Source organism: Belonocnema kinseyi, chromosome 6, assembly GCF_010883055.1.
Source record: "Belonocnema kinseyi isolate 2016_QV_RU_SX_M_011 chromosome 6, B_treatae_v1, whole genome shotgun sequence".
Taxonomy (NCBI): domain Eukaryota; kingdom Metazoa; phylum Arthropoda; class Insecta; order Hymenoptera; family Cynipidae; genus Belonocnema; species Belonocnema kinseyi.
The window spans coordinates 46,825,271-46,837,493 of record NC_046662.1 but is presented as its reverse complement, the minus strand read 5'-3'; the positions used below and the strand labels follow the sequence as shown (position 1 = coordinate 46,837,493).

General features: G+C 24.8%; 2 protein-coding genes across 2 annotated transcripts in view; both read right to left on the bottom strand.

Annotated features, from left to right (window-relative positions):
• LOC117174602 overlaps nt 1-4,702 on the bottom strand; it is a 12,309-nt gene extending 7,607 nt beyond the window's left edge. Inside the window, exons 1-4 of the mRNA XM_033363834.1 lie at nt 4,599-4,702; nt 2,137-2,276; nt 1,942-2,066; nt 178-320 (exon numbers count right to left, since the gene is read on the bottom strand). Coding sequence (XP_033219725.1) covers nt 178-320; nt 1,942-2,066; nt 2,137-2,276; nt 4,599-4,611 — 421 coding nt within the window. The 5' untranslated portion in view covers nt 4,612-4,702. The remainder of the gene's footprint in view (nt 1-177; nt 321-1,941; nt 2,067-2,136; nt 2,277-4,598) is intronic.
• A 4,974-nt stretch (nt 4,703-9,676) lies between these two features.
• Nucleotides 9,677-11,927, bottom strand: LOC117175021. The gene is made up of 2 exons (XM_033364525.1): nt 11,681-11,927; nt 9,677-9,882 (listed from the first exon to the last, which is right to left on the bottom strand). Exons 1-2 carry the CDS (start codon nt 11,892-11,894, stop codon nt 9,710-9,712), a joined length of 387 nt encoding a protein of 128 aa, XP_033220416.1. The 5' UTR covers nt 11,895-11,927; the 3' UTR covers nt 9,677-9,709.
• Between the last annotated feature and the right edge of the window lie 296 nt (nt 11,928-12,223).

Sequence of the window (12,223 nt, the reverse complement as noted above, 5' to 3'; positions counted from 1 at the left end):
AAATATATGTGTCTCAATTTTTTCTAGTGTCGAATAGTCTCAGTTATTGGCCGTTGAAAAGCAGTGTACCGGTAGTGGCGTTTTGGCCGTTTAAGGGTTAAATGGCCTTAAAAATCTAAAATTAAACTTCGTTTCTCTTTTTAGAGGTATTCGTTTACAGAATTCAATTAAGCTTACCATCCAGAATCCATTTTCCTTTTGCACCACAGGCTGTGCTTACACCAATATAGTTTATAACAAAGGGATTTTTGTCTTTGTATGTCATAAAAGTAATGGAGCCTCTTTTACCAACAGATAGCAGGCTATTATACCATCCCCATCTAGAATTTGTTTAAGATAATTATAAACAATAACTTAATTCAACAACTGGTACTTTACAAAAAAAATTCTACTTTAAGTATTGCTTTTTTAAGGCCATGTAATATTCATCCGATTCCTACCTTAACGACATTTTTTTCATCACAATTCCACACAAAATATCATATTGCGCTGAAAGTTTGAGAAATTAAATAAAAGGGACTAACGAAGGTTTATATGCTAATAAACTTTCATAGATGTGAAAAAAAATTTCAAAATTTTCGCTTTTTAGTACATAAACGCTTCTTAACCCCTTTTTTTATTTTTCCAAACTTTCAGCTCCATACCTCATTTGCTGTGAAATTGGTAAGATAAAAAAATGTGGGTAAAGTAGGAATCGGATAAGTGTCACATACTCGTAAGGCCATGCAATATTGATCTGTTACCTTCTTTATCGACATTTTATTCGCACCACCTTACATCCACACGAAATGAAATATCGCGTTAAAAATTTAGCAAATTAAATTAGAGCCATTCTGGAACGTTTGTATATTCCAAACTTCTAGAACTACAAAAAACAAATTTATTCGAGAAATTTTGCGGAAAACATTTTTTCATATTTCCAGAAGCTTCGGAAAACAGAAATATTCCTAAACCCCTTTTAGTTAATTTCCACAATTTTTATATTTGATGTCAAAATTGTTTAATTATCAACCAAATTATAACATTTTTAACCAAAAGGGCCAATTTTTCACAAAACAACTGAATTGTTAATGAAAAGGTTAATTGACGACCAAATTGTTGAACTTTCAACTTGAATGATGAATTAAAATAAAAAAGAATTTTCTACAAATTTTTGTTTTAACGAAGAAGGATGAATTTGCAATGAAGAAGAATGATTTTCAACCAAAAAAGGAATAGTTACATTTTCAGTCAACGAATTTTCAAAAAAATAGATAAATCCTTAACCAAAATAGATTACTTTTCAATCAAGCAGTTACATTTTTGAACAAGAAGGATGAATTTTCACCCGATAAGACGTAATAATTAATATTCCAATAACAACAAAAATTTTAATTAAAAATAGTTGAATTAAACAAACAATAATAATTTTGAACAAATTTCCACCAAAAATGGAACATTTATATTTTCAGTGAATAAAATTAGAAATAATGTTTTCAAAATAGTTCAATTTAGAACCAAATTAATTAAAATACATTAAGGAACGTTTGTATGTTCCAAACTTCTAGAACTACAAATTTTAATTTAAGAAATTTTTCGGAAAATATTTTCTCATATTTCCCGAAATTTGGGAAAATAGAAATGGTCCTAAGTACTTTTTCGTTAATTCCCAAATTTTTGAACTTGATGTTACAATTAATGTGGACGTAAGTTGTTGCAAAAAAAATGTCGATAAGGTAGGAATCGGGTATTACATAGCTTGCATTAAAATGCATGCGACACTGATACGTTTCCTACTTTACCGACATTTTTTATCGTACCAATTCCATACGAAACGAGATATCGAGCTGGAAGTTTGAGAAAATGAAGAATTTGTATGATAAAATATGTCGGTAAGGTAGAAATTGCTTAAGTATGACACGGTTTTAAACAAATTTCTAATTTTTCTATAAAATTCCTTACTGTATCCAAAAACCACGGCTTTGTTCATCATTTAAAATATCCCAAGTCTCGATTTCGACCACATTAGGCTCCACATTATTTTTTTTAATTGCTGAGATTGTATTTTCTCGTCCTCCTAATAAAATCTAAAGCAATTCAATTTTATATCATTAAAAAAAATTATTGCGAAAGTTTATGTTTTTTAAAAATAATTACTTCATAAACGTCCGAATCCTCGCCCAAATGAGTTCTAAGTGCGATTCTTGCGTCGTGACTGGCTTGAATCTTCAAATTTATTTGAAGACTTGAAATTGGAAAGTAGCAATAATCTACACTGTCTTCTGTATTAATTCTTACTATAATATTAAAAGAACGAAATATAAATAATTAATTAATTTTTATAAAATACATTTAGAGTTTTAGAAAATTTGATATTTTTTATTAATGGTGATAACAAGAAAAAATTTTGATCGATTATTGTTTAAAATTCTAATAAATATGATAAAAAAAGTATTCGAAAATTATTGAACTTCAAAAGTGGTATTCTTTAAGAGGTAAAATAATTAATAATTATTATAAAATTATACTTTACTGAAGAAAACCTTTTTAATTTAAATGCTTTTATAATTTTTCAATAATGACCAAAAGCTTCTGCTACTTTAAATATATTTTATATCATGTATCAGGCACAGAAATAATTTTCTTTTTCTACAATAAAAAATTTCCATCCAAAGAGTAGAATTTTCGGCCAAAAAAAAGACTAACAAAAACTTTGAATTTTTAAAACGAAATAATTAATCTTTTAACAAAACAGTGGATACCAAATAGTTCAATTTTTAACCTCCAAAGTTGAATTTTCAAATAAAAAAAATCAAGTATCAATAAAAAATAAAAGCGTTACATTTTTAGTTTGAACAAATAATTTTCAAAAAAACATCAGCTATTTAAATTCATCGAAAAATAAATTTTTAACAAAATAATTAAGTTTTCAAGCTCAGAAGTCGAAAGTTTTAGACAAAATTTCACTTTTAAGCCAGAAAAGAAGAATTTTCAAAAAGAAAATAAATTTTCTATAAAAAAGATGGATTTTTAACACAATAATTGAATTTTCAAGCAAAAATTATCAAACTTTAACCAAAAATAGAACCGGTGAATTTATAGTTTAAAAAAAATTCAACCAGTAAAATTTAACGAAAAAATGCGAATTTTTAACAAAATAGTTAAATTTTTTTCTAAATATTATAATATTTAACTTATAGGACGGAAATTTTTGTGAGCAAAAAATAAATAGCTAAATTTAAAAAAAAAATCCTAAAAGAAAATGAATTTACGAGAGAATAACTAAAATTTTAAACAAACACTTAATTTTTAATGCAAAATTTTAATTTTCTATCAAAGTAGTTTAATTTTCAAACCAAAATATGAATATAAAAAAGGTGATTTTCAATCACTGGAATTCAACTAAAAATAGCTAATTTTTAACAAAATAGTTGAATTTTGTCTAAATATTAAAATATTCGACTTGTGATGCTAAATTTTGTAACCAAAAAGTAAATAGCTAAATTAAAAAAATTATTCTGAAAGAAAATGAATTTACAACAGAATAAATATATTTTTAAACGAACATTTAATTTTCAATGAAATTTTTTAATTTTCAACCAAAGTAGTTTAAATTTCTATAATAAATATGAATATTTAAGAAAAAATTTAATTTTCATTCAAATTTTTCAATTATTATCTACCAAATTGTTAATTAAAGAAAAATACCTATTTTCTATTAAACAAATGAATTTTTAACGAACAAGTTAATGTACGAAAAAATAGTTAAATTTTTAACTTGAATAATGAATTAAAAAACAATGAATTAAAAAAATAAAGGTTTAACTAAATAAATGACTCCGCAACCAAAATGCATTAATTTTCAATCAAGAAAAAATAATTCTGAAGCAAAAAAAAACCGTCTTTACAAAAATAGTTAAAATTCCAACTGAAGACTTGAATTTTGAACCGAAAACTTTTTTTTTAACCAAGACGATCGATTTTCTACAAACAAGATGAATCATCAACCAAATTTAATTTTCATACAAATTATTTCAATTTTAAACAAAGTAGTTAATTGGGAAAAAAATTCTCAACGAAAATGTAACAGCTAATTAAAAAAAAAACAATAAAAATTTTTAATCAAAACAGTTTATAATCAAACATTTAAAATAGCTTTTTTAAAATAAATCTTTAATAGTTATTTAATAATTAATCTCCGATACTAAAGACATTAAAAATGCTATCCAAGAATAATTTACCAATCAGAGTATGTTTATAAAAAATAACATTACATTTTAGAATTTTATAAATTTTTATTTAAAAAATGTTTTTTTAATCGTTATATTTATTTTAATTTTCGGCCGAAAATTAGTAGAAAATCTGGTTACTCATATTTTGTATATTCCAAACAATAATTATTTTGTCTTTTATGAATTGATATATAAATATAATTTTTTTTATTACTCATAAAATTGTATTAAGTTTGGCAATATATTATTTCGATTTTAAAATATTTTACTCTTATTTTTATTTCTTAAATTTTGTTCGATATTCGGAATGTTTGAATTCTGTTATTTAGTTTGCTTTATTATTATGCGATTGGTACTTTTATAAATAAAATTGAGAAAAATACTTACTGCGATTTGCCATGACACTTTAGATCATTCTACACACTTTTTCAACATTTCTTTTACTGAAGTAATACTACAATTTTTAAGAATGCCTATTCTACGCAGAGGCCGCACAGCTGTTTCATTCAATGGCAGTGCCACCCTGCGTACAATTCTTCAAACTTTTGGCATCAGGTTGACCAATCGTGATGAAAATCCCTAGAGTTCAAATTCAATTTATTGTCGACAAATTTACACATTTTTAATTAAACTTTTTTTAATTGTCATTTGAATTAGAAAATTCCAGAATAATTAAATTCTGTAACAATAAAATTTTTGAATTAAAATTCTAAAACAATAAAATTCCCGAGTGGTAAATTTACGAAAAATAAAATTGCCTAATAATTGGAAAATTCTGGAATAATAAAATTTCTGAATAATAAGATTCCTTAATTAGAAAATAAAAGGATAATAAAATTCCCGAATTAGAAAATTACCGAATAATAAAATTCCCTAATTGGAAAATTCACGAATAATAAAATTAATGAATAATAGAATTTCCTAATTATAAAGTTCCCGAATTGGCAAATTCCCGAATAATAAAATTAGCGAATAATAAAGTTCCCGAATAATAAAATTTGCGAATAATAAAATTCCAGAAAAATAAAATTCTCTAATTAAAAAATTCCCAAACAGTAAAATTTCCGAATAAGAAAATTCCTGAATAATAAACTTTCCGAATAATAAAATTTTCAAATAATAAAATTCCCGAATTATAAGATTCCCGAATAATAAAATTTCGGAATAATGAAATAACCGAATTAGACAATTTCTGCATAATAAAATTCCTGAATTGGCAAATTCCCGAATAATAACATTCGCGAAAAATGAAATTTTCGTATTGGAAAATTCCCGAAAAATCGAATTTGTGAACTGGAAAATTTGCGAATAATAAAATTCGCGAATAATAAAATCCCTTAATAATAAAATTCCCGAATAAGCAAATTCCTGAATAATAAATTAGCCGAATTGGAAATTTCACGAATAATAAGATTTCCGAGTAATAAAATTCCCTAATAGTAATATTCCGGAATTATACAATTCCCCAATAATAAAATTCACGAAAAAATAAATGATTGAATAATAAAATTCACGAGTTGGAAAATTCCCCCATAAGACAATTCCCTAAATAGAAAATTCCCGTACAATAAAATTCCCGAATGAGAAAATTCCTCAATTATAAAATTCATGAATAATAAAATTCCTGAATAATAGAATTCATGAATTAAAAATTGCCCAAATAATAAAGTTGCCGAATTGAAGAATTACCAATTAGTAAAATTCCCGAAAAGTTTATAATATTGTAGAATTTTATTATTTGCAAATTTTTCAATAAGGGAATGAAGGGCTGAAAATTTGATTTTTCGAGGATTTTAGTCTGTGATTGAATCTTTGAAAAATCTTCTCTGTTCGCATGCTTTTGTACACTTTCTGTAAAAATTATGTGATAACGAATATTAATATTGAAAAAATCAAAACTTATATACCTATTGTATTTCAAGTTCGATAAAAAGTCTACACTTTTCGCATTTTTTTTCACTAAAATATTACTAAGAAATCTATACTATGCACAGCTGTTTCATTCAAGAATCAAATTCGAGGAATCAGGTTGACCGATCGTGAGGAAAATCCCTAGCATTCAAATGCAATTTATTGTCGACAAAAATGTACATACCGAGAAATATTTTTTTTAGAACTAATTGTCAAAAATAAATATTAAAAAAATCATTAATATAGGGCCAGTAGACTTAAAAAACTAAAATTAATTATAACCAAATATTTAAAAAATAACAATTTTGAACAGAAACTATAAATTTTGAAACAAAAATGGAATAATGAAAATTTTATTTTAACAAAAGTAATTTTCAAGCAAAAAAATAAATTTTAAACAAACGATAATTACGTATCAACACAATAATTAAAATTGTAACCAACAAATATGAATTCCTAAAGAAGAATGTAGTAATCGATATAAAATATTTTATTTAAAGAAAAGGTGATTCTTTCAACAACAAAATTTATTTTTCTACTAGAAAAAAATTTCAAAAATTTCAAGGGGATATAGAAAATAAAAAATTTCAAAATATTTTAAAGACTTTAAGTTATTTAAAATGATTCCAAAGAATTTTAAGAAATTGAACAAGTTTCGAGGGATACCATTTTTGCAGGATTTTCAAAGGTACTAATATGTTTTCAAAAATTTCACATGATTTTAGGGATTTTATAGGCTTTCAAGTACGTAAAATATTTCAGGGGATCTTGGATATTGTAATATATTTCAACGGATTTGTAGAGTTATTTTCGTAATGAATTTAATTTAATTTGAAGGGATTTTAAGAAACTAAAAAAAGTGATTTTATGGAATCTTCTTAAAACATTTGGAAATCCTGTAAAATTCTTTAAAATCCTTTAAAATCTTTGAAAAATTTTAAACCAAATAAAACTTATCTTTGGAATCCCTTAAAATTTCCGAAAATATTTTGAAATCTTAAAAATCCACCCAGCTTTATTGAAATGTTTCAAAGTTCTTTGGAATCAGTGAAATTATTTTTAAATCTTTGGAAAGCCACGGAATTTTGTTTAAATCAGTAAAAATATTTGAAAACTCCTGAAAATCCTTTTAATACTTAAAATCAGTGAAGTACCTCAAAATTGGTTAAAATCATTTGGAATCCCTTAAAACCTCCTGCTGTGTTTGGAAATCTTAGAATTTTCGTGCAATTTATACAAAATCTTACGAAATTGCTTGAAAAACATCAGAATTTTACAAATTTTGTCGAAATCCTACGTTAAAAAAATCAAAAACTCGTAGGTTTGTACTTTCTCGATTTTTCAACTCTTTCAATATTTCAACATTCTGAATTTCTCTGCTGACTTTGTTATAATTATTTTTTATAATAATTTTTCAATTATCTTAAAAGTAGAAAAGTGGTTTGTGTCCGTGTTAAGTTTATGGAATATTCTTGATGGCAGCATCAAGAATCAATGAAATTTCAATACAAAAGGAAGAATTTACAATCCAAAAAGTCTAATATTCAACAAAACAGTTGAATTTCGGACGAAACAATAAATTTTCAATCCAAAAAGATGAATTTTCTATCGAAAAGTAGAAACTTCAAGAAAACAGTTGAATTTTCAACCAATGAATTTTCAAGTCAAAAGGAAGAATTTTTCTCCAAAAAATTGAATATTTAACAAAACAGTTAAATTTTGGAATACAAAGATGGATTTTTAACAAGACATTTAAATTATCAATAACAAAATTCCTTTTAAACCAAAAAGGCTAATTTTTCTGGAACTTCAACCTTCTTCATGACGTCATCAAGGATATTCAAGAAACTTAGCACAGGCACAAACGACTTTTTCAAAAACTTAGCACGGACGCGAACCATTACAGCTATAGAATCTTCTCAATGTCAGTAAGGTAGGAAGCTTTGATTAGAACCCCTCATCTGTTTGACAATGTCGAGCTTAATTTTAATGCCTGTCTTGATTCTCAGTGAAAACAGAAATCTGGCATGAAACCATTACCAGTTTTTGCTGATGAAATCGCTTAAAAAACATCAGACCTCTTGAAAGTTTGTCGAAATAATACATTAAATAAATAAAAAATCATAGGTTTGTACTCTCTTGATTTTTTGAATCAAATCTTTCAATATTTTAACATTCTGAATTTCTATGCTGACTTTCTTATAATTATTTTCTATACGATTTTTTTAAAAAAAGCAAAAAGATGAAAAGGAAATGATAAGTATGTAGAATGATGCCAGGAAATGAGCAAGGCGGTTTCCAACCCAAGATTCCTGCCTTACCGACATCGAGAAGTTTCTATAGATGTAGTTGCTCGTGTCTGTGCTAAGCTTGTAGAAATGTGGTTCGTGTCCGTGCTAAGTTTCAACAAAACAGCTGAATTTTGAACCAAAACATGAATTATTGACAAGAAAGTTGAATTTTATACAATAAAGTTATTTTTCTACCAAGAAAGCGGAATTTTCTAACAGAAAATAAATTTTCAATAAAAAAGATGATTGCTCTATTCAAAAGTAGGAACATCAAGAAAGCAGTCAAATTTCTAACCAATACGTTTTTAAGTCAGAAGTACTTGTTTTCTATCCAAAAAATTGAATCTTCAACAAAAAAGTTTAAGTGTGGACCACAAACATGACTTATTGACAAGACAGTTAAATTATAAGCTGCAAATTTTTTTTTTAACCAAATAATTAGAAACTTAGCATGGACGCGAACCACTTTCCTACAAACCTAGCACAGACGCAAACCACTTAAGCTATAGAATCTTCTCAGTGAAGGTCTGTCCATTCAGGGTAAATAGCTACCCGAAAAATGGAAAAACATTCACTGATGAGGAGTGTCAAAAATCACCTAAAACAGTTTTTCATAATAAAAAACACCAGACTTTTCACAAAAGCGGTGTAATAATGTTGGAAAAAAAGACGAATTATCACCCAAAAAACTGAACTTTTAGCAAATAGTTAAATTTTCTGCCAAAATAGTGCAAATTTCATCAAAACAATTGAATGTTGAACACAATAGAATAATTTTCGTAAAATAATGTTGGATTTTTAACAAAATAATTAAATTTTCAATTAAATGGTCACATATATAACCAAAAAGATGTATTCTTGGCCAAAAATCGTTCGATATTCAAACAAAAATTCACTACAAATGTAAAAACGTAAATTTTCAGTTGACATAATAAATTTGTATTAAAATAAAAAAGAATATTCAGCTCTTAAAATTTATTTATTTTTTCTTCCTGAAATTGTTTCCACAGATTTTATAAAATTTTGAATTCCAGAGTAGAGAAAAAGTCAAATTTTTTAACTTTTGAAAACTAGCCGCTACAATTTGATAATAGAAAAAAAATTTGCAAAAGCACATTATTTATAAAAGTATAAAAACATTTAAACTCACATTACGTGTGAGTTTCATTTATTAATTAGTTTTTCAGTAATTAAAAATTATATGACAAATTTTCAATATTAAAATTTTATTAAGAAAAAACTTATGCTAAGAAATATATTTAAATATTTTTATAAAGTAATGAAGTTTACAAAATACTATCTTTTAGTTTCTAGATATTGTAATGGATCAACTTGTAGAAGCCTTTCTGTATTTAAATCATCAAGTTTTTGAAATTCACAAATATTATTTCTGGATGATTTCACTTCTTCTCTCATTTTCAGAATTGCCTTTTTCATAATTTTATTTGAAGAATTCAGATTCTCAAATGCTGAAAATACAGATTTATAGGGGTTAATTAGGTTTAAATTGAATTAAAAAAATTTCGGTAAATAATAAGAGAGATTAGAATATTTTCCAAAACTAAATTCAACTATAAAAAAATGTTTCAACTAATTACTTGAAATTTCAACCCGAAAACAATTAACTTTTCATTTGCAGCTGCATTTTTAATAAAAAAAAATATTAAATTTTAACGAAAGATTTAAATTTGCAATCAAATAGATTAATTTTTTACTAAAATAATGACTCTTCAAACAAAAAATCAATTTTAATTATAATTAATAAAGCAATAATAATTAAAGTCAAATAATTAAAATTAATGATAATTAATTAATTTTTAATCAATCAATGTTTATTTTAAATCGAAAACAGTTCAAATCAGCTGAAAATATATATTTTCAGCCATACATTTGAATCCTTAACAAACAAAAATTCTCAACCGATAAGATGAATTTTCCATCAAAAAGATTAATTTTCTAAAAGAACGATTAATTGAACAAATATATAATTTTCAACAAAGTAGTTACATTTTCAACCAAACAGATGACTTTTGTATTAAAATGATGAATGCTTAACTGAAAAAGTCAATTTGTAAGAAAATATAAATATTTCAATATGATTAGGATTTTTCTTAAAATGTTATCAAAATTTCAATTCTGGAAAATAAAAAAATTGCTTTGAAATATTTTAAAGTCTATTTCGACCATTTGTGACGTCTTTATTAATACTTTCTTACAAAATACTTTTGCTGAACAAAAAAATCGTTTCAACTTTTTGCAGGCACATGAAAATTTTTTTTTACTATTTTTAATCCATGCAAATTTCTTTAAAAGCTTTTAAACTTTACTTCTACATATTTATAAATCTAAATTTTGTTAAAAATTTTTTGAAATCATCTTAAATTTTAAATTTTCTTCCAAAACTTCTAAGTCTCTTTTTAAATCATTCTAATTTTGCTAAAAAATTATAATTTAACATTAAAACCAATTTGAAAAAGAAAATTAAACTTAACATTAATGGCTATGGGAGAAATGGGATGACCTAAGAATTCCGAAAAATAAAATTTCGGGCACTGAAAAATTCCTGAGAAAAAAATTCAAAAGGCAATTTCTGATATTATAAAATTGCCTAAATATAAAAATTTCGAATTGGAAAATTCTTGAAAAATAAAATTTGTAAAGAGTTTATAACATCGAATTGGAGAAGATCCAAATAATATAATTTTTTTATTAAAAATACAATAATTAAATATTGTGATGAAAGAAAAGTGTTAATTTTCAATTCTCAATGTATTTTCTTTGAATTATTGATTTATTTCAAAATAACAATTGAAAACAAAATTTCTCCTGCAATAAAATTCTTGTTCTTATTGTATTGTTATTTTTTTTTGAAAAATGGTTTGGTTCACACATTGTTATTTTAAATTCAAACAATAATATGATTTTTTTTTAAATACAGTGAAAAATAAAAAAATAAAAATTGATCTGAATACTTCATTAATGTATTTTTAATGAATAAATGTGATTTATTAAGAAATCGTTTTTTCAAATTGTTCATATTTTATTATTTTCTTACATTGGATAATTTGCAGTATTGGAAATTTTATAATGCGGCAATTTCCTGTTGCTAAAATTATAAATTGTTCGCCAATTTTATTATTCGAAAATTATCAAAGGCTGAATTTTTATATTTTCTAAATTTTCTATTCCGGATCTTTGTTCGGAAGTATTATATTTCGTGATTTTTCAGTCGCCCCGAAAAAATCAAATCTAAGATAAATTAATTACCTTCTTCTTTTCTGATTCTATCTTTCTCGATTGCAATTTTTAAATTCTGCAAGGCTGCTGACAACTTTTCGTTTCTATTAGAGGAATAGTCTCTCATTCTAATTTTTCCATAATTTTTTTCATGGCACGCTATGTACGCATTTAGTTTCTCAATTGAGCTAGGAAATTTGTTATTATTCTTGAATTCAGTATTTTTGTATTTTTCTTTGTTCATGCATGTGGTTAGTAAAATTAAAAAATATTTCTGAAGATTGCGCCTAAATTAAAGGTTGACAGATAAAATGATCGTCTTTTGGGTTTCAGAACGATAAGAATAAAAATTTTAAAAGTTGCAAAGTTTAAATGTGACTGTATGTTTAACAGAAAATACAAATTTCGAAAAAAAATTTGAATAAAATTTGATTTTTAGACCTATTTTGTTTATTTGTTTTAAAATTACATAAATAGAATTTCCCTAAAATTCTTGAGGAAATTTATTAAGATTTTTAAAAACTTTAGATCCGTCTCATTAAATTTTCAACAAAAAAGTTCATCTTCAACCAA